At 38.3% G+C, this 21,632-nt stretch overlaps 1 protein-coding gene and 2 pseudogenes across 3 annotated transcripts; 2 read left to right on the top strand and 1 right to left on the bottom strand.

The window, feature by feature from the left end:
* The first annotated feature begins 244 nt into the window (after positions 1-244).
* LOC309607014 (histone H2B type 1-A) lies at positions 245-1,036 on the top strand. Its single transcript, XM_082345002.1, has one exon. The coding sequence runs from the start codon at positions 651-653 to the stop codon at positions 1,032-1,034; it is 384 nt and encodes a 127-aa protein (XP_082201128.1). The 5' UTR covers positions 245-650; the 3' UTR covers positions 1,035-1,036.
* Positions 1,037-8,763: 7,727 nt separating this feature from the next.
* On the bottom strand, positions 8,764-9,447 carry LOC309607015 (histone H2B type 1-A pseudogene; annotated as a pseudogene). The gene has a single exon. The product of its transcript is annotated as a histone H2B type 1-A pseudogene (transcript).
* LOC309608049 (histone H2A type 1-A pseudogene) lies at positions 9,258-17,563 on the top strand (annotated as a pseudogene). The gene is made up of 2 exons: positions 9,258-9,293; positions 9,392-17,563. The product of its transcript is annotated as a histone H2A type 1-A pseudogene (transcript).
* The last annotated feature ends 4,069 nt before the right edge of the window (positions 17,564-21,632 follow it).

Here is a 21,632-nt window from a genome sequence, read left to right as displayed (position 1 = left end):
GCCACCCTGAGCGATAGCCACACCACCCAGCAAATTGTTGAGCTCCTCACTATTGCGGACTGCCAACTGCAAGTGGCCCGGGCTAATGCACGTCCCCTTGTCGTCGCGACAGGCATTGCCCGCCGACTCCAAGACGTGAACCGTTAGGGACTCCAACACCGCTGCCAAATACACAGACGAACCAGCCCCAATGCACTCCGCATAGTTTACCGCTGCGGAGCAGAAGATGGATCTGACCCACTGGAAACTGCAAGCTCGCTCCGGATGGGCGAGACTCACTTTCGCCGCGAGCTTTACCACTTCGTTCCCCACGCCCACACATAAACTCTACGCGATGTGCCAAACCGGTACGGCAAAGTATAACCCCTTCGACTGGGCCTATTTATAGTCTGCCGGTAGGGTGTGCTTTGCTTTCTGATTGGCTGATAGCCGTCTATCCAATCAGAAAGGCTCACAGGAATCACCTCATTTACATACACGACAGTCCCAGATATCCAATCAGATACTGGCCTCTCCACACGTCACTTGAGTGCTGCCCCTATAAATACCACCCTTTCGGGCCAGTAGGTCGCTTCGTTTTCTTGGCGTTGACGGGAGCTGTTTGAGTTGTAACGCGAGGGTTGTTGACACTATAGAGCTTAACACTAATCATGCCAGAGTTGTCTTCAAGAAGTACTGCTGTTTCGAAGAAAGGGTTTAAGAGAGCTGTTACGAAAACTCAAAATAAAGAAGGAAAGAAGCGCAAAAGATGCAGAAAAGAGAGTTATTCGGTTTATATCTATAAAGTGCTGAAACAAGTGCACCCGGAAACCGGTATCTCCTCGAAAGCCATGAGTATCATGAATTGTTTCGTATCTGATATCTTTGAGCGTATTTCAAGCGAGGCGTCCCGCTTGGCCCATTACAGTAAGCAATCGACTATCACATCCAGGGAGATTCAAACGGCCGTCCGCCTGTTGCTGCCAGGAGAGCTGGCTAAGCACGCTGTGTCTGAAGGCACCAAGGCTGTTACGAAGTACACCAGCTCCAAGTAAACTTGTGAAGTATAAGCACTGCTCCAGTTAACCCAAAGGCTCTTTTCAGAGCCACTCATGTTCCTGAAAGAGAGCTGTGGACTCAACGTTAAGTAGGATACTTACATTGTAAACTTCAGTACTCAACTGGTGTATGTAATTTAGTGACTGACTCTCTACGGTAAAGAAGCCCCCATGAGGCTCCAACGGTCTTTCAGAAGTCAACTGCGGCAAAAGAAATTCTTCAAAATGCTTCTTACAGGGAAGTTTATGGTTAATAACATATACAGAGTGTTCTTAGAGTGAAGGAGCTGTAAAGTATAAAAGATGCATTTGCCTCTACAAATAACTGAGGATTCTATAAAGGGTCTGAAGTTGTGGAGAGATCGTGTAAGGGACATTATCCTGTTTTTTTCTACTTCTGTGTCTGAAAAATTTGGAGCCTGTAGGCCAGTGAAGTTGTTTGAAAGCTCAGGTGGTTTGAGGTCCTCAGCTTGGGGTCTTTTTGCCCTGGTGACCTACGTTGTCCAGGGCATGTTGAGCTGGCATGTGGGAATATTGCTTTCTGTCTCATACCGGAGGCCAGCAATTTGGCTAACCACAATTGATTAGAAAACAGTAACAAACTCCTTTTTTGATATTTCCTATAAATTACGGTGTGATCATTTGTGGGTGTTTTGTATGATGAATCACTTAAAAAGATGTTGGTGTCCTGTATTACTGAACCACCTGGACTCCACTCAGACAAGCATTAAAGAAACATCAGTGGTAACAATCATGGATCAGAGCCCAGGCTCCAAGGCTGTGCAGTCTTACTGCTCTTTTCCCGACCCTGGCTTTACACTCTCATGCTGGTCACAGTTCCAAGTGTTCACACAGGTCAAAGTAGTGGCAGGAAGACAGTCTATCTCCCTGCGTTTCCAATTGAGAGCAAATGAAAGCCTCCCCAGAGGATTTCCTCTCAAGTTCCTTTTCTAAGACAGCCTAGTCCCAGATGCTGCCTGAGTCATTCATCTGAAGGGAAATTGGGACAATGCGATTGATGTGGACCAGTTTACTTGATATGTATGGCATATTTATTACATTTAGCTCTAGGTATTTTGTTTTCATTTCCATAAGTAGTGTATTTCCCAATTCATATCTTCCAGCATCTTGTTTTATATGAAAGTACTGATTTTTGTGCATTTTTATATCCTATTATATCTTACTGAATTGACTAATTTTTGCATTGGCTTTCTGATAGAATTCTGTTGGGTTTTACATGTTTGCAATGATGTCTGAAAATAGTAAACATTTCACTGCTTCCTTTCAATTAGTTCACTTCTAATTTCTTTCACCTGATTTCAGTGCCTCATACCTTCATATCAATGTTAAATAGGGTGGCCATTCTTGTTTTATCCCTCACTTTGCGGAAGATCTGCACTATTCCTCATTAGATATATCATACAATGAGGAAGAATTCTATGTCTGCTTTATTGAGAATTGTTAAGAATGCATGTTGAAATTTATAAAATGCCGTTTGAGCATCTCTGAAGAATGAGCATAGGCCTTCCCTCTTTAATATATATTATGATGAGTTATTTTAATAAACTTCTTAATAGTCATCTTTGCATTTTTTTATATAACCCCCTGCTTGGGCATCATATGTTACTCATTTAATGTTCTGTTGAACTCTGGTTGCCAATGGATCATTTACAGTTTATACTTCAATAAATACTTTCCAAAGAAAGTGACACTGGCAAAATACTTCATATTAAACGAATTCTCAGAGATATTTCATGGCATTAAAAATGCAAAGGATAAAATGTTGGAAGTTAATCCAAACTTAGAAAGAAACATGACAATTCACCAAAGCATAGGAAGGACACTCACTCTGTATCATAAGTTACATGATAAGAAAAAAATCAAGCACCATTCAACTACTTTTGGTAAGTTTTTAAAAAAGAAATGACACTAATTCTCATTGTTTTAATATTTAAAATTACAATGTCCTTAATATTAGTTTTTCACTTCCCTTTATATTTATGATAGATGGTGAGTTTTTAATGTTTTGATAAAAAATTTTAAAGATCATGGAACAATCATGATTTTTCCCATTGATTATTAAGACTGCTTTGCATAGTCACTTTTAAGATTTCACACTACCTGAAGGACTGCCTGCATTTACACGTTCTAATTTATTAATGTAAGCAGCATTTAAATCTATCATTTTTCCTTTGAGCCAGGCTTCACTTTATTCCCACAAGTTCTGTATATATTCTGAATTTTCATTAATGTGAGAGAGACGCTAGAAAAAGCAGATTCCTTCACTTCCTATTAGGAACCTGGAAATCACTGTTATCGACCAGCAAAGCAGCTGGTCAAATTCTCCTTCCATCAGAGATGCAGACCAAATGCAGACCAAGGACCCAGCTTTACGGAACTTGGTGGGACAAACACAGGACGTTGGGATGGGTTTGCAACCTTCAAAGACTTTAATAATGTCAGAGAAATAAGAGTAAAGCTTTAGTCCAAGACAATTCATGTGAAAGCAGAGAAAACACAGGATTTTTTTTGTTTTTTTGGGTTTTTTTTAGGTTAAAATGTTTAAGAAAGGTGCTGTTTGTCCACCCACATCTCAATCCCTAAGTTATAAAGGACTGGCAAGACAAAATTTTCTGAGAAAAGGGCCACAGCAAAGTTAGGACTCTGCTTTAAATATGATAAGGTTTGGTTTCGGAACTGGGGAAAGCAGATCCTTTAGGTGCTACTCTCCCTAAGCTACATCTGGCTGTTAACTTCACTAAAATCATTGCAATGGTTACCCACTGAGATTTGCCATGAAGCAGGGGAGACATTTGCTGTCTTTCCCTGATTCTAGGCTGTGGTTTTGTTGTGCCGCAGAACAGAGAACATAATGGATGCCAGTAAGATGAGGGCTGGAAAAAGGGCAGAGCAACTAGGCCTGTTTAGAAACCCAGATGCTGTAATTACCCAAAAGCCACCACAGTGCCTCTGAATTCAGAAAAGGAGAAAGAGGGCTGGTGTAGCCCTCAAAAAAGAGATTTTCTATTCTCATCTCAGATGGGTCCCTGAGGTCTACCGGGCAAGGGAAACCCTCCCAAGGAGCAGGGCCGGAGGGAGCTAGACCACATCAAGCCCCCACTACATTGTTCCGGCAGGTGGACACTGCTAGCTCTTCAGTGCAGGGCTGGTCATAGACAAGTGGCTGCATTTTGTTATTTTTCCTTATTTTGTTTTCCAAAAAGGTTTAAAAAAATTGTTTCCCTTTTCTTCACTCTTCAAACATTCACTGAGAGAGAGAGAGAGAAAGAGAGTGTGTGTGTTTGTGTGTGTAAGAGAGGAGGTCCTTACTCTCATTGTTTCCTTTCTAGTTTAGTGAGGCAGATATAAACACACGAGGTCATTTCAGCTGATTATGAATGAGAGAGATAATAAGGTGCCTAAGGAAAGCTTTGTATTGTCTGTAATTTACTCTAAAATACTTCTATCCAGATAGCGTGATGTAAATTTTGTGTGAGTCAATGTTAAGCTAAACCTTAGGCTCTGTGAAGTGTAGTAGGTTGAGTGTCCTGAAAAAGGACATGTCCAAGTCTTAACCCTTGGCACCTATGAATGTGACCCTTGTTTGGAAATAGGGTGTAGTTAAGAATCTTGAAATGAGATCATCCTGGATTTAGGGTATGCTTATAAGAGAAGGGAGAGGGGCATCAGAGATGCAAAGTGGAGGACCATATGAAAACTGAGGCAGGCAGAGATTGGAGTGATGCAGCTGCAAGCCAAGGAACACCGAAGATTGCCAGCTGCCACCAGAAGCCAGGTAAGAGGCATAGAACAGATTCTCCCTCAGCGCCTCCACAAGGAATCAGCCCTACTGACACTGTGGTTTTGGACTTCTTGGCCTCCAAAACAGTGCAAGAATATATTTCTGTTTTACGCCAACCAGATTTTGGTAAATTGTTGCAGCAGCCCTAGGAAACTAATAAATGGACTTTCCTAATGAGGAATTTACTCTCCAGAAGAGGTTAGTCATCATTTGACCCACTACAAGTTCTTTTCACCCACTACAAGTTCTTTAGCTCTTCATCTCCAGTCACACTAGAGGGCTGATGGTTAGCAGAAGTAATGTGAGAAATTGTTTCAGTGATAAAAACAATGATAATCAAGATGTGTTTTTCCAGCAGACACACATGCATGAATTGAGTGGGATACCCTAGTAACCCCAGTATCCTGTGGCTGTAGAATTGGCATCCTTGATGAAGGAATCAGTCTAACAGCTAAGGAAGATTCAGTTATCTGCTCCCAGCTGGATTATTAGTGGAATTCTGCCATCTGATTTTTATATCATCTGTCTCTAGTCTACTTTATATGTAAGGTATTTGCTGGAATCCTTAAACAGGGGTTCTTAGCTTTTATTGTATTATGAATTTCTTTGAAAGTCTAGTTGACCCTATATACATCTTCTTAAAATAAATTTCTAAATACATAAAGTAAAATATGAATTTTAATAATAAAACAATGCCAGGTTGAAACAGTTTTAAAAATATTGTTTGATACAGTAATATTTGTGCTTCTTTATTTGTGCTTCAAATAGCAAGATCAAAATTATAATAATCTGAGGTTGGGATGAGCATAAACAATATTTTGATATATCTGTAACCATGGTTAAGTGCTAGGACTATGGCTATGGTTTTCATTGACAATAAAGTCACAGGTATAGCTAATGAGACTGGTCTATTTGCTATATTCAAAACTAAAAGAAATGCTAACTTTCAGTTAAGGGTTAGTGACCATATTTTTCTTATCTAAGATTACTTTGTCAGTTGTGTGGAGAGTGGATTTTAGAAAGAAAACACTAGGAGCAGTGAGTCTAGTTAGAGACAGTAACCCAGGTGAGAGATGATGGGGGCTTGGACAAAAATGGTGGCAGTGGAGATGACAAAAGAAGTCAGATAATAATAAAATATTTAGGAAATAAAATCTCCATATGTTGTCAAAAGATTGAAATGGAGGTTGAACAGAGGTACTATCAAGGAAAAAATACATTTCTGGCTTGGACAACCATGTGATTGGGGTGGCCCCATGGATATAGGGAACATTGGAATTTGACAACAGGTCTGTCAGGATACATTGGAAACCCTTGTGGAGAGAAATTGTTTGAGATGGATGAGCACCATCAGGGTGGTGATATTAAGTAAGCAGTTACTGGTCTGCAGTTCATGGAGAGCCCTGGACTGCAGATATAATTTGTGAATCATCTGCTGTAGGTATTTAGAGCAAGGGTATGACTTAGGTTGCCTAGAGAAAGAGTTTAGTGCTACAGTGTCCAATATGGTGGCCACTAGCCAGATGTGATTACTGAGCACTTGAAATATTGCATGAGATATGCTGTAAGTATAAAACACACATTGAATTTCAAAGTCCTAATTTTTAAAAATGTAAATTATTATAATTTAACCCTTATTACACATTGACATTTTAGATAAACTGGACTAAACAAAATATTGGATTAAAATTAACTTCACTTTTTTTTATGCTATGTGGGTACTGGAACGTTTAACGTGACATATGTGATCAGTATTTGTGGCTTGCATTATATTTCTACCAGACATTTGTGAAATTAAAAACTTCTGCTAGGATACTGTAAAAATAGACCACAGACCAGGAGAAAATATTTTCAAATCATTTATCTGAAACAGGACTTGTGTCCAAGAAAATAGAAAAAAGAATGCTTGTAACTAAACAATAAGAAAATAACCCAATTAAAGAATGGGCAAATGAACTGGACAGACACTTCCCCAAACAAATTTACAGATGGTAAATTAGCATACCAAAAGATCCTCAATATCATTTACTAGGAAAATGCAAATTAAAACAATGAGATATTAAACATCGATTAGAATGGATAACATCCAAAATATCGTACATTACCAAATGCTGAGGCGGCTATGGAGCAACAGGAACTCTCATTCATTGTTGGTAGTAATGCAAAATGGCACAGCCACTTTGGAAGACAGTTTGACAGTTTCTTATAAAGCTAAACATACTCTTGAGCCTACCATCCAGCAACTGTGCTCCTGATAATACTTACCCAACTGATTTGAAAACTTATGTCCACACAAAAACCTGCATGTGAATAGTTATATAACAACTTCATTCATAACGGCTAAAAAGTGGAAGCAACTAAGATCACTTCATTAGATGAATGGATAGACAAACTGTGGTTTATCCATACAATGGAATACTAGTCAACCATTGAAAGGAACAAGCTCTTAATTCACATAACAAAATGGGTGAATCTAAACATATGCTGCTAAGGCAAAAACCAGCGTGGAAAAACTGCATGCTTTTCAACTCAAGAGTTGACAAGGATTTGGGAGCTATACAGACATCTGCTGTTTCACAAGGTCTTATGAGGGCAGCTGGGACCCCTGCTTGGAGATGATGCCTCCCCTCCCAGACAATGTGGCACAGATGCCCCATCTGTTAACTCCTTGGATGATTCCCAGTTAAGATATTCAGAGGTTCTTGTAGGGGCTGTTACTGTGCAGAAATGTAGGGCACTTTTTTTTTTTTTTCCTGTGGAGTTTTAGTACACATATTCTACCAAATGATACTAAGGTATTTTTTAACTGTAAGGAAGACACACATGAGCACGAAATCTTGTTTTTAAAAGGGAAGAATGAAAAATATAAATTAACGAATTGAGTCCAGCTAAACCACTGGTTTGTGGGAAGTAGTAATAATTTGATCTTTTTTAATGTTAATTTCAGTGTCATTTGTCACTTTTTAATGCTTGTCTGCTAAGAGTCCAGACGATCGTGACAGAGTAGATCTTGCACCCAAAGTCCCCTGACTTGATAAACACCCATTATGACCCAATTTGGAACTTGTTAGTATTGGAGTCCAGTAATATAGGACACAAACACCAATTTAATGATCCTCTCATAAAACAAAATGCAAGTGATCCTATTGTAACTTGGAAGAAAAGTAACGCCCCCCAAAAATTCAGTCAGTGTTACTTCTGTTTGCCAGTCGGTTGTGGTTAGCCAGATTGTTTGACTCCAATACGGATTACTTGATATGGCAAGACCTCCACACTCCAATATCAAGCTGTTTTAAACAAACAGCCTCGTTTAGACACCCCAATAATGTACAGATGACACCACCAGACCAAGGAACTATTGGACTCGAAATCTCAGCAGCTGCAGGGCATCTAACCTGATCCATAGGAAGAATTTTCACACACTACAGAAAATGTAGGGCGGAAGCAAAACAGCCTTAACGCTCCCATGTTGAACTTGCCTATGTTCTTTGTCTTTCCACAGCTTAAGTTCCCTTTCAGTCTCTTGATAGAAAGTACTTAAAACAGGACATACCCCAGAGAAGAGCAAGCCACGTTTCTCATGGCACTCGGCCCATCCTCCCTTAAGACAGACTTAAAGGAGCTGCCTTCAACTCAGAGAGCTCTATTCTTTGACATGCTTAAGAGATCCGGGATTTCACCTGAAATCATTCTGGCTAATAGTCACGTGAGACGGACGAGTTACCTACGTATTTCTTAACCACACTAAAGGCAGCAAAGTGAATCTAATAAATAGTTACTAGTGTAACAGCTATATCTCACTCTAAGAGTAAGCCTGCCCACATACACTGAGCAACCAAGTAAAAAGCCTACAACTCTCTAGAAAGTTAAGTGGCTCTTAAAAGAGCCTTTGGGTTACAAAAATCGTCTGGTGGCTGAATCTCTTTACTTGGAATTACTGTATTTAGTGACAGCCTTGCTGCCCTCACACACCGCGTGCTTGGCCAATTCCCCAGGAAGCAGCAAGTGCACTGCTGCCTGGATCTCCCTGGATGTGACGGTCGAACGCTTGTTGTAATGCACCAGGCGGGACGCCTCCCCCGCAATGCGCTCAAACATATCAGTAACAAAAGAATTCATAACGCTCATGGCCTTCGAAGAAATACCAGCATTCGGATGAACTTGTTTTAGTACTTTATAGATATAAAGTGAATAGCTTTCTTTGCGACGTCTGCTGCGCTTTTTCCCCTTTTTCTGAGTTTTAATCACGGCTTTCTTGAAGCCTCTCTTAGAAATAGCACTACCTTTAATACTCTGCTCCAGCATTCTCAGTCTACAGCTTTAGGACAGCAAACCAGCAGCAATCGCTCTACTGAAGCGTGATATTTATAGGCGCGGAGCTCAGATGACGTATTGGGGAGCTCACATCTGATTGGATAATGGGTAGTGGCGTGTATGCAAATGAGGTGATTCCAGTATGGTTCTCTGATTGGATATAAGGGTATCAGCCAATTAAATAGTAAATCACAACCCACCGTACCTACCCTAACGGTATTTCTTCCCATTATAACAGATCAGTATTCTTATAGTAACGTCTGGACGTGGCAAGCAGGGTGGCAAGACACGTACTAAGGCCAAATGTCGTTCGTCCAGAGCCGACCTGCAGTTCCCTGTGGGCCGAGTCCACTACCTTCTCTGCAAGGGCAATTACATGGAGCGGATTGGGGCCGGTGCGCTGATTTACCTGGCAGCGGTGGCTGGAGTACCTGACGGCCGAGGTCCTGGAGCTGGAGGGCAACGCGGCCCGCGACAACAAGAAGATGCGCATCATCCCGCGTCACCTGCAGCTGGCCATCCGTAATGACGAAGAACTCAACAAGCTGCTGGGCGGTGTGACCATCGCGCAAGGCGGCGTCCTACCCAACATCCAGGCGGTGCTGCTGCCCAAGAAGACCGAGAGCCACCACCACAAGGTCCAGTGCAAGTAACACCTCACAAATTGCAAAGCCAAGCAAGTAACCTGAACGTCTAAAGGAGAAAAGCCCCAAACTGAAACCAAAGCCGCTCACAATTACTGAGAAGCAGCTTAGGTTTACAAAGAGACTACAGAGCAGTGACTGGCACCAAAAAAGAACTGACCACAACTCCTAACGCTAACAGAACTCTGGAAAGTATCTAGCTCCGGTGACTGACACCTCTGAAACAGTTTAACTTCATAAAAATTTTTACAACAAAACTCGTGAACTTGGGTGTAAAGTTTTTACATTTTAGGGTAGATAGAGCAAACATTCTGGCGGGCTTCTGGCGGGATAGGGGTGGGGTTGGAGGAGATGCCATTCTCCTTGGGGAAAGGAGCAAATTTAGGACTGTTCTGACAATGAACACAATTCCGAAGAAAAAGAATTAAGACGCATAATCTTTAGTGAGGATAAAATTAGACTAAATGAATGGGTTAGAAGCAAAGAAAGACTTGTGAAGTTGCAGCTTTTGGCTTAACTCACGTTTGGAGAGCATGTCTACAGAATGTCAGCCAAGCAGCTAACAAATGAGCATGCATCACGGCTTCTTGTTCTCTCAAGTGCTTTCTAGCAAGGGATTTCCAAGAGTTCTAGGATGGTTCCATGTCCTGAAATCTCTAAGCATGACATGCTAAGCCAAAAGATAAAAGACATACTTGACAGCTAATTACGTGAAAAACAGCAAACAGGTTGATAGTGTGTAGGATAAATCTCAAACAAGACATACCATTTTTATGGTAAAATACTATCAATATTAGAGTGGGTAAGTAATGTGACAAGGCAGCTTTCTACCACCAATTATTCAGGAATAGTAGGCACTGAATTCAACAGATTTAACCACTGAAAATGAAGCAAAATATTTTGTTGATCCTTTAGCACTGCCTATGAGTAAACACCCACAGAGACAACTGACAAATAAGAAAGCAGCCAAATACAAAATTCTTGTACGAAAATGAAAGCATCAAAAATTTCCAAACACAGCACAAAACAAAGATCTACATGTTTATAATTTAAAAATTCCTTAAACAGTTGCCAAGTTAAAATTTAGACCCAAAATTTGAACACTACTCTTGTCTATAAACGTATACCCAAACCTATATATAGAATTGAAGTGTTCTAAAATTACAAAAACACAGTTTTAAAAAAACTATGTTAACACATTTAAAAATAATGATGAAATATAAGAGTTTCTGGAAAAATATAAATTGCTTAAATTGAACCTAGAAAGCAGTGAGGACTAAGATAAATGGGAAAAAAAGTCATCGATGAGCTACCATCCTCTTAGATATTTAAGGAAAATAGAAATCTATGGCTAAGGAAGTGGTTCCAGATTATGAAAAAAAGTATATTTTTGAAGAAATATAAAATCTAATGAAAAAAGCATGCTACTAACTGCAGTGCGATATAAGTTTTAAATAACCCATAAATCTCCATTAAATGTGAACTAACTTTGGCAGCCCATTAAAAAATTACCAAACAATGACAAATGGGGATCTAAGAATGTGAGGTTGTTTCAATGTTGAGTCAAAGCAAGCAATTCACTTTATAAAGCCAAAGGGAAAAATAGTCTTGTTAAACTCAGAAGATGCTTAACATTTGCTAGTATGTTTAGTTGGATAGTTTTTGTTTCTTAGAGGAATAATAGTAGTTACTGTTAGCAGACTTTTTCTTATCATTATATTTTAATATTATTCTGGACTATGTTAGACAAATCATTTAGAAATACTGAAAGGATTCTGCTGTAACAGAAGGAAAATAAAACTAGGTGCAAGTAACACCTGCAGGGTAATGCTTCACAATTAACTGGGAAATAATTATATTGGAAATCAACAGTTCTCTTCAGAGCCATCTTTCAGAAAAGGAGCTGTGACCAAGTTTCAAAAAAAATAGCATTTCAATGAGTCATTTATATTCAATGTAATATTAATTATAGCTACTTCAAAATGCTGGTGTTGAAATTAGAACATTCTTTAACACCATACACAAAAATAAACTCAAAATGGATTAAAGGCCTTAAATGTAGGACCGGATACTAAAAAACTTAGAGGAAAACATAGGCAGAACACTGTTTGACATAAATCGCAGCAATATCTTTTTTGATCCATCTCCTAGAGTAATGGAAATAAAAACAAAAATAAATAAATGGGACCTAATTAAACTCAAAAGCTTTTGCACAGCAAAGGAAACCATAAACAAAACGTAAAGACAACCCACAGAATGGGAGAAAAATTTGCAAACAATACGACCGACAAGGGATTAACCTCCAAAATTTACAAACAGCTCACGCTGCTCAATATCAAAAAACCAAACAACCCAATCAAAAAATGGGCAGAAGACCTAAATAGACATTTCTCCAAAGAAGATATACAGATGGCCAAGAGGTACATGAAAAGATGCTCAACATCGCTAATTATTAGAGAAATGCAAATCAAAACTACAATGAGATATCATCTTACATCAGTCAGAATGGCCATCATCAGAAAGTCTAGAAATAATCAGTGCTGTAGAGGGTGTGGAGAAAAGGTTGGTTTACATTCCCACCAACAGTACATTCTACACTGTTGGTGGGAATGTAAATTGATACAGCCACTATGGAGAACAGTATGGAGATTCCTTAAAAAACTAAAAATAGAGCTACCGTATGATCCAGCAATCCCAGTCCTGGGCATATATCCGGAGGAAACCATAATTCAAAAAGATACATGCACCCCAGTGTTCACTGAAGCACTATTTACAATAGCCAAGACATGGAAGCAACCTAAATGTCCATCAACAGATGAATGGATAAAGAAGATGTGGTACATATATACAATGGAATATTAGCCATTAAAAAGGATGAAATCATGCCATATGCAGCAACATGGATGGACCTGGAGATTATCATACTAAGTGCAGTAAGTTGGACAGAGAAAGACAAACATCATATGATATCTCTTACATGTGAAATCCAGAAGAAAATGATATAAATGAACTTATTTACAAAACAGAAACAGACTCACAGAATTAGAGAATGAACTTATGGTTATGGGGGAGGGGGGAGAGGGGAAAAAGTAGGGGAGAGGGATAGATTGGGAGTTGGGGACTGACATATACACACTGCTATATTTAAAATAGGTAACCAGCAAGGACCTACTGTATGTCACAGGGAACTCTGCTCAATATTCTGTAATAACCTAACTGGGAAAAGAACTTGAAAAAGAATAGATACACGTATAACTCAATCACTATGCTGTACACCGAAAACTAACATAACATTTGTTAATCAACTACACTCCAAAATAGAATAAAAATTAAAAAAAAAAATTTTAATGCTGGTATTAATCTATTATCCTCAGTTCATCTAAACTGTTATATGAGAAGTCATTTTAATAAGTAAAATAAAATCGGACTTTTTGGTGATTGATAGCAGTTTTTCATTTATAATTTCAGAAAGCCATAGCAAACACTTAGTAAAAGAATTGTAATATTCCACTGGAATCAGACTATGGAAAAATTGGGGAGAAGAAGGGGGGTTAAAGACAAATGAAATCAGGAGAAACAAGGATAAATGAAGCTTGATGCTGAAGCCCAGAGGGGGAAATAAGTACATCTGATTACTATCTAAATGGGTAGATGAGGAGCCCAGGGGTTAAGTGAGCAATCATGCGCTAATGCAGTCTATTACGCAAAACAGGGGAAACTGCCTTACTGCTGTGAGTAATGAGTTACACAAGCATCAGCAGCACTGACAGAATTCAAATACACAAATTTATATTCAATGCAGTACAGTGAGTTTTTCTTTTTCTTTTTTTTACTACAACACATTAAGAAATCTGTTTTACTATATGAGCAAAATCACACTCAGAAATACACATGCATACAAATAACTTAAAAGTTTTCATAAACAATATGCCACTGTGGAAGGATTCGGAGATTACTGTTCTTAATTATTCCATTTTGTTCAACTGTTCTCTTGAGTATCCTATTTCACAAATGGTTCATGATTTGCTGTTTGGAACGCTGAAATGATAGGAATGGCTGGCTGATCCAAGCAGCTCATGAGGCACACAGGTTTAGCCAATAAAGAAACTGCACTCTCTGGCCAAAATATTCGTTCAAAGAGTGGGAATGCCACCCAATCTTTCCTGGGATTCTCAGACCTGGAAATCGAAGGGACGCATTTGTACAGGTGCAGGGCAATCTGAAGACTTTAGAAAATTAATCTAGAACTGTCAGTGGCTAATCTCTTGTTCTTAGACCAAATTAAGAAAATGAAGGCAACATCAGAAAAAAATTCTGTGGCTGCTGAGATTCCACTCTCTAAGGACTTAGTCCCAGTAGCTTTTCTTTCTGTTCTCAGGGTTATTCAGGCTACTTTTAATGTCTCCCCTATTTTTCCTTAATATATTCAACTACGTGTTTCACTTGCAAGCACATTTGTCTGGCAAATTCAAGGGACAGCTTTCAACTTGGCACAACGAAAACACTCTGTCCAGCACCACTGTCAATGAAATGTGTTTGGTCATTAATCTGGGTCCTTCATCTCAGTACTTTTTTTAGTACTGAAATGAAAATGACCTTGTTTTTAATCATGGTGTACCACTGAGAGATAAATACAGAATAAAGGAGAGAGAGGCAGAGGAGAAGGATGAAATTTAGTTAAGGGATGGAATTTTCCTCCTTCTTCTAATGATATAAGGCAACTAAAAGACAAATTTAACACCTAAAAAGGAGTATGGCTGGCCCTTTGAGAGTATTTGTGGATCATCAGAACATTCTGATGGGGTCATCCTTTCTGGGTGGGGATCCATTCCATGGAGTCATCTTTTCAATCCTTACCTCTATTGCCAGAATCCGTATGAGGGCAGTGAGATAATGTCAATCTGTCACTCATGGTTCCTTCTCTTACCCAATGAGTCATCTAAAATCTTGAAATTTTATCAGACCTGGATCACATTTAACTAAGTTTGCCTCCAAGCCCTTTCTACCCAGTAGAAATAAAAGTGACACCCTCTTGTCTTTTGATCTTGAACTTTACTTTCTTACATGGTCCAACTAAACTCATCAGTCTGTTAATCAACCAATAATATATGACCATCATATACTAATGGCACCCAAATAACATGATGCTGGAAATAAGAACTAAGCTTGCTGCATTCACTGAAATATAATAGTGATATTAGATCACAGTTTCCCCCTTAAAAAAATCTGGCAGCAAAATTTAGGTTTTCCCAAATGAATAGTCTCTCCTCTTGTTACCATAAAGAAATATAAAAAATAAATCCTGTGTGATATAAGTCATTTCATTCCTGATACCTTTCTTCTGATTCTCCTTAATCCCAACCTTTCAGGTTCTGCTTGGATTCTAGTTGGTATCTGTGTTCATTCTGGGTTATCCAAGATCTCAGATCATCTCAAGGGCCCCAGTAGGGCCTAAGTCCAATAACAAGTATTCTTATAAGAGACAGAAGAGAAGACACACAGAAGAGAACATTGCGTGGAAGATGAAGGCAGAGATTGAAGAGATGCAGCTACAAATCAAGCAACACAAAAGATTCCTGGAAGCCACCAGAAACTAGAAGGGAAGCATGGGACAAATTATCTCTCAGAGCATCCAGAAAGAACCAATTCTGCCAGCACCTGATTTTGGACTTCGTCCTGCCAATATTACATGAGAACAAATTTCTGTTGTTTTAAACTACCCAGTTTGTGAAAATCTGTTACGGCGACCATAAGAAATACACTCTGTTAAGAGGATGAAAAGACAAGATACTGGTTCAAAGAAAATAGTTGCAAAATACATATTTGATAAAGGGCTAGTATCTAGAATATATAAAGAACTTCCAAAATTCAACAGTTAGAAAATGTTAAAGAATCCAATTAGAAAATGGGCAAAAACCATGAAGGGACATTTCACCAAAAAGGGTATACAGACAGCAAATAAGCACATGAAAAGGTATTCAATACCATATGTTATTAGGGAACTGCAAATTAAAACCACAGTGAGATACCACTATTATCTCACACCTATTAGAATGACCAAAATCCAAAACACTGACAATACCAAATGCTAAGTAGGAGATGAAGCAACAGGAACACCCATTCATTGCTGTTTGTAACACACAATGGTATGGCCACTTTGGAAGACACAGTTTCTTACAATAGTAAATATTGGCTATTTGATCCAGTAACAGTGCTCCTAGGTATTTATCCAAATGAGTTTATATGTACATTCACACACATACACACAAAATGTTTATAGCAGCTTTATGCACAATTGCCAAAAACTGGAAACAACCAAGATGTTGTTCAACAGGTGAATGGATAAATAAACTATGTTACACCCATACAATGGAGTATTATTCAGTGATAAAAAGAAATGAACTATCAAGCCATGGAAAGGCATGGAGGAATCTTAAATGCATACTGCTAAGTGAAAGAAGCCAGTCTGAAAAGACTACATACTGTATGAATCCAACTAATAATATCATGGAAAAGGTAAAACGATAGAGATAGTAAAAAGGCCAGCAGCTGCCAGGGTTTGGGGGTGGGAGGGGGCAAGGATGAACAGGTGGAGCACACAGGATTTTTAGGGCAGGGAAGCCACTCTGTATGATACTATAAGGTAGATACACGACATTATGCATTTGTCAAAACCCATAGAACTTTACAACATAAAGAGTGAATCCTAGGGCTTCCCTGGTGGCGCAGTGGTTGAGAATCTGCCTGCCAATGCAGGGGACACGGGTTCGAGCCCCAGTCTGGGAAGATCCCATATGTCGCGGAGCAACTAGGCCCGTGAGCCACAATTACTGAGCCTGCGCGTCTGGAGCCTGTGTTCTGCAACAAGAGAGACCACGATAACGAGAGGCCCGCGCACCGCGATGAAGAGTGGTCCCCACTTGCCGCAACTAGAGGAAGCCCTCGCACAGAAACGAAGACCCAACACACCCATAAATAATAAAATAAAATAAATTTAAAAAAATTCTTTAAAAAAAAAAAAAGAGTGAATCCTAACACAAACTATAGACTTTAATTAATAATAACATATCAATAGTGGTTCATTAATTGTAACAAATGTACCACACTAATGTAGAAGAAGAGGAGGTATATGAGAAGTCGCTGTACTTTCTGCACAATTTTTCTGCTTTAAACTTAAAACTGCTTTAAAAAATAAAGTCTATTAAAAAAAAAGCCAACTCCAAAAGATTACCTACTATAAATTCAATTTATAGTACATTCTTGAAATGACATAAGAAACAGAGAATATATTAGTGGCCCAAGAGTTGAGGAGGTGGTAGCAGAGAAGTATCTGTGGCTATAAAAAGGCAACAAGAGAAATCCTTGTGGTGATGGCAATATTCTATATCCTGATTAAATCAATAGCAATAGCCTGGTTGTGATATTGTACTAAGTTTTGCAAGATGTTACCTTTGGGGGAAACTGAGTAAAGGGTGCATGGTATGTCTCTGCATTATTTCTTACAACTGCATGTGAATCTACCATGATCTCAAAATAAAAAAGTTTAATTTAAAAAATTTGTAGAATGCAATGAAAGCCATGCTTAGAGGGAAATTTAGCACTAAATGTTTATATCAGAGAAGGTAAAAGTTCTCAAATCATTAATCTAAGTTTCAATGTTAAGACATGGAAAAAGAAGAGCAAGTAAGTTCAATTAAGCATAAAGAAAATAAAAACAAGAGGAGAACTCAATGAGATTAAAACAGAAAAATCACTGAAACAAAAAGTCTTTTAAAAAGACCAGTACAATTGAAAAAGCTGTATCAAGACTGATAATAAAAGAGAGAAGACACAAATTACCAATCTCAAAACAGGGGATAAAATAACAGACTATTAAAATGATAATAAGGGAATAGAAACTAGCAGAATTCATCTAAGATAAATTATAGAAATTAAATATTCTTATATCTTAAAGAAACTGAAATAGTAATTAAAACCCTTCAGGAAATGAAACCGCTAGATCCAGATGGTTTCACTGGAGAATTCTACCGAATGTTTAAAGAAGAAATAACACTGATTTCACACAATCTCTTCCAGAATATAAAAGAAGATAAAATACTTCCCAACTCATTTTATGAGTCCAAAATTACCCTACTACTAAAATCAGACAAAAACAGTACAAACAAAAACTAGACCAATATTCCTTATGAACATTGATACAATATTAGCAAATCAAGTCCAGCAATGTAGATCAAAGAATGTAAGACTGGTTCAATATTCAAAATCGATCAGTGTAACCCACCATATTAACGGTATAAAGAAAAACAACATGATCACATCAGTGAATGCAGAAAAAACATTTGACAAAATTCATCAACCTTATCTGATTAAAAACTCTCAACAGACTAGTAGAAGAGAACTTTCTGTGTCTAATGAAGGGCATCTACAGATATCCTACAGGTAACACCATAACTAATGAAGAGAGACTCAGTGCCTCCCCATAAGGTCAGGAACAAGGCAAAGATATCCATCCTCACCATTAAATTCAACTTCACTTTGAAGTCCTCCATTGCACAATCAGGCAAGAAAAAGAAACTAAAGGCATATGGATCTGAAAGAAGGAAACAAAATTCCTTCTGTTCAAAGATGACATGATGGTCTGTGTAGAAGAAAACAAGGAATCTACAAACAAAACAAAGCAAAAAAACCAAAAGACCTCCTAAAACTAATAGCTGCCAGGTAAAGGAACCACAATGTCTAAAATAATTTTGAAAAAGAAGAATAAAGTGAGAAGAATCACTCTCCTCAATTTCAAGATTTATTATGTATTACAGTAATCAAGGCTGTATAGTAACAGGAAAGGAATAGATAAATGTATCAGTGGACCAAAACAGAGAACCCACAAATTGTCCCACACAAGTAAGGCCAACCGATTTTTGACAATGATGAAGAGAAATACAATGAAGGAAGAATAGTTTTTTCAACAAATTATGATGGAGCACTAGGCAAAAATAAGAACCTCCACTTAAGCCTCAAACCACTTACAAAAAGTAACTCAAAATGGATGGTAGATTTAAATGTAAAATATAAATCTATGAACCTTTTAGAAGAAAAGATATAAAAATATTTGGGATCTAGAGCTAGGCAAAAATGAAACCCAAATGATCCAGAAAAGAAAAAGTTGGTAAATCTCATCAAAAGTAAAAACTTCTGTTTTGTGAAAGTCCCTGTGGAAAGGATAAAAAGACAAACTATAGACATAAAAGAAATATATGCAAACTATATATATGACAAAAGGCTTATTTTTAGAGTATATAAAGAGCTTTCCAAGCTCAATAGTTAAAAACAACAACAACAACAAAAACCCAAACCCAAATTATCCCATTAAAAAATGGGCAAAAGTCACAGAGACATTTCACAGAAGACATACAGATGGCAAGCAAAGCACATGAAAAGCTGTTTAACATTAATAACCATTAGAGAAATGAGATTAAGACTATGATGAGATGTTGATATATACCTATTAGGCAACTAAAATTAAAAATAGTGAGAAAAATTAAATGCTGGCATGAAGGTGGAGGAAAATATTTTGGTAGTTTCTTAAAAAACTAAACATATGCTTACTGTGTGATCCAGCTCTCCCACTACTGAGCATCCATCCCAGAGAAATGAAAATTTACATTGACACGAAAACCTGCGGGTGAATGTTTATACCAGGGTTTTGTTTATTTGTTTTTGATTTGTTTATTTTGTAGTGGTCAAAGCTTGGAAAGACACTAATATGTCCTTTAATAGGTGAATGTTAAATACGCTGTTGTTTATCCATACCATGGAATACTATTCAACAATAAAAAGGAACAAGCTACTCATACATGCAACAACTTGGACGGATCTCTGGGGAATTATGTTGTGTGAAAATAAAGTCAATCTCAAAAGGTTACATACTGTATGATCTCATTCATATAACATTCCAAAATAACGAAATTATAGAGATAAATTATAAATTATTACTCATTTCTTGCTGATGTCCTAGATGGTGAGTAAACAAGAAACACTCCTTTGACGAAAGGACTTGAAATGGCTCAGAATAAACCCTTTGGGTTCTAGTAAAACAGCCCAATAGCCTTGCAGTTCTCTGGGCAGTACTAGAGGCACCAAATTCTATAACTTCCGATGTTTCCCAGAAAACTTGACCCAACTACCACAGCTGGATTTTGAAGCAAACTTGCTTTAGGAACTCGCAAAACAAACACAAATCCTATTGTAATGTCAACATTTGCAGTCCTCGCTTTTCAATCGCCTTTCTTAGAGACTCACAAAAACCCCTCAGAAAATCAGTCATTGTAACGCAACTTGCTCTCTAAGAAAGACTGACAATTTACATGCACGCGCTGGGAGGGATTTATTTATAGTCCGTGTATTCAAATGAAGTTTTGAAACAACCAGGTCTGATTGGAGGATGATTATAGTAGAATAAAAGTAAAAGTAGGACTGCCAATTCAACTCTCTGATTGGATAAATGCCTCCCTGACTTCAGCCAATCAGAACACTAACCACACCTTATACCTTAGTCAAGTAGCTAAAATAGCTTGTGGGTATTTCCCTCAATCGTGTGTTAACTCTTGTTTTTCAGCTTTCTCTCTTTTGAAGCTGGGGAGCAGGTAGGCAAAGGTTTATCATGTCTTCTCCCTGGCTGGCAAGGAGCGAGTCTGCTCGGAGCGATGGTCGATGCAAGGGCTGGCAAACAACATGGCAGGTACAAGTCAGGCATCATCCTGCCCGACTCTGCACAACCATCGCCCAGGGCGGGCATACAGTCCGATATTAAAGGAAACCAAGGGCCACCACCACAGAGGCAAGTGCCAGTAAAGTCTCCAGTTAGCAAAGCCCAGTAAGTAATATGCATTTCTGGGGAACGGAAACAAACCAAAAACCAAAGGTTAAGCACATAGTTTCTGAGAAAGAGCTGTGGCTAGATTCCAAAGAACAATATACAATCTTTCAATAAAACAGTCCAGTTAAAAATGTTATCTTGACACCTTCCTTGTAAATTTTGTTTGTGACTACTCTGTGAAAGTTAGTTTTTCTTGAAATTTAGATTGTCATTAGATTTTTAATCCTGTTCTAACCTTTTACATTTCTTAAAAACCATGCTCTGGGTGCTCACTAAATTGATTTCAAGGCAGGGTAGGACACTGCAGTTTGAAAAATGCTGGGATAATTACACAGGCTTATTGCCAATAGAACTGCTCTCCTGGGCCACAGAGATTGGCCCAAAAGTAGGGAAGTGGCCTGAGCTGAGCCAGTGAAAGAGCTTTCTGAGATTTTCAGCAGCTTGAACATAATTTTTCTTTCTTTTATGAGAGTGTGAATGAGACTGGAGGGGCTGAGGAAGTGTCTCCGGCCTCTTGGAAAAGATTGAGAAGAAAGGTGAAGTGAAGGGGAACAACAAAAATGAGTTTGGAAGTTTGGGGTGAGGAACGGAGAGATACATTTATTTCCAGTCTCAGCAGGTGTGCTTGTTCCAAAGGCTCTTATAACGTGAGGTGTCTCAGTCTACTTAGCACAAACCACCACCTTCCACTTTTGTCTGTCTCTCTTTTTAAAATGCTATTTCAATTTGACTTCTGTCACTAACAAGAGATTGTGTGACAAATCCAAGCCAAAACTAACTCAACACAATGAGAATTCCACATTTACTAGCATATTGAACAAATAAGTGCATTCTGCCCTTATTTCTGCCCTTTCTTTTTCTGTAGCAACAATACTGATGTCTTTGCTCTTAATATTTACCTTTCATTGAAAGGGAAGTGAAACTTAGAGTGAGAGAGAGAGGAGCCTGATGGCATTAAACCC

This window comes from Balaenoptera borealis (assembly GCF_965194805.1).
Source record: "Balaenoptera borealis genome assembly, chromosome: 12".
Lineage (NCBI taxonomy): Eukaryota > Metazoa > Chordata > Mammalia > Artiodactyla > Balaenopteridae > Balaenoptera > Balaenoptera borealis.
The sequence above is the reverse complement of the archived record's forward strand: the minus strand, read 5'-3'. Positions and strand labels throughout refer to the sequence as shown.

Bases quoted from the DNA above. Each gene is read 5' to 3' on its own strand.
- LOC309607014 (XM_082345002.1), top strand. From the start codon at position 651: ATGCCAGAGTTGTCTTCAAGAAGTACTGCTGTTTCGAAGAAAGGGTTT.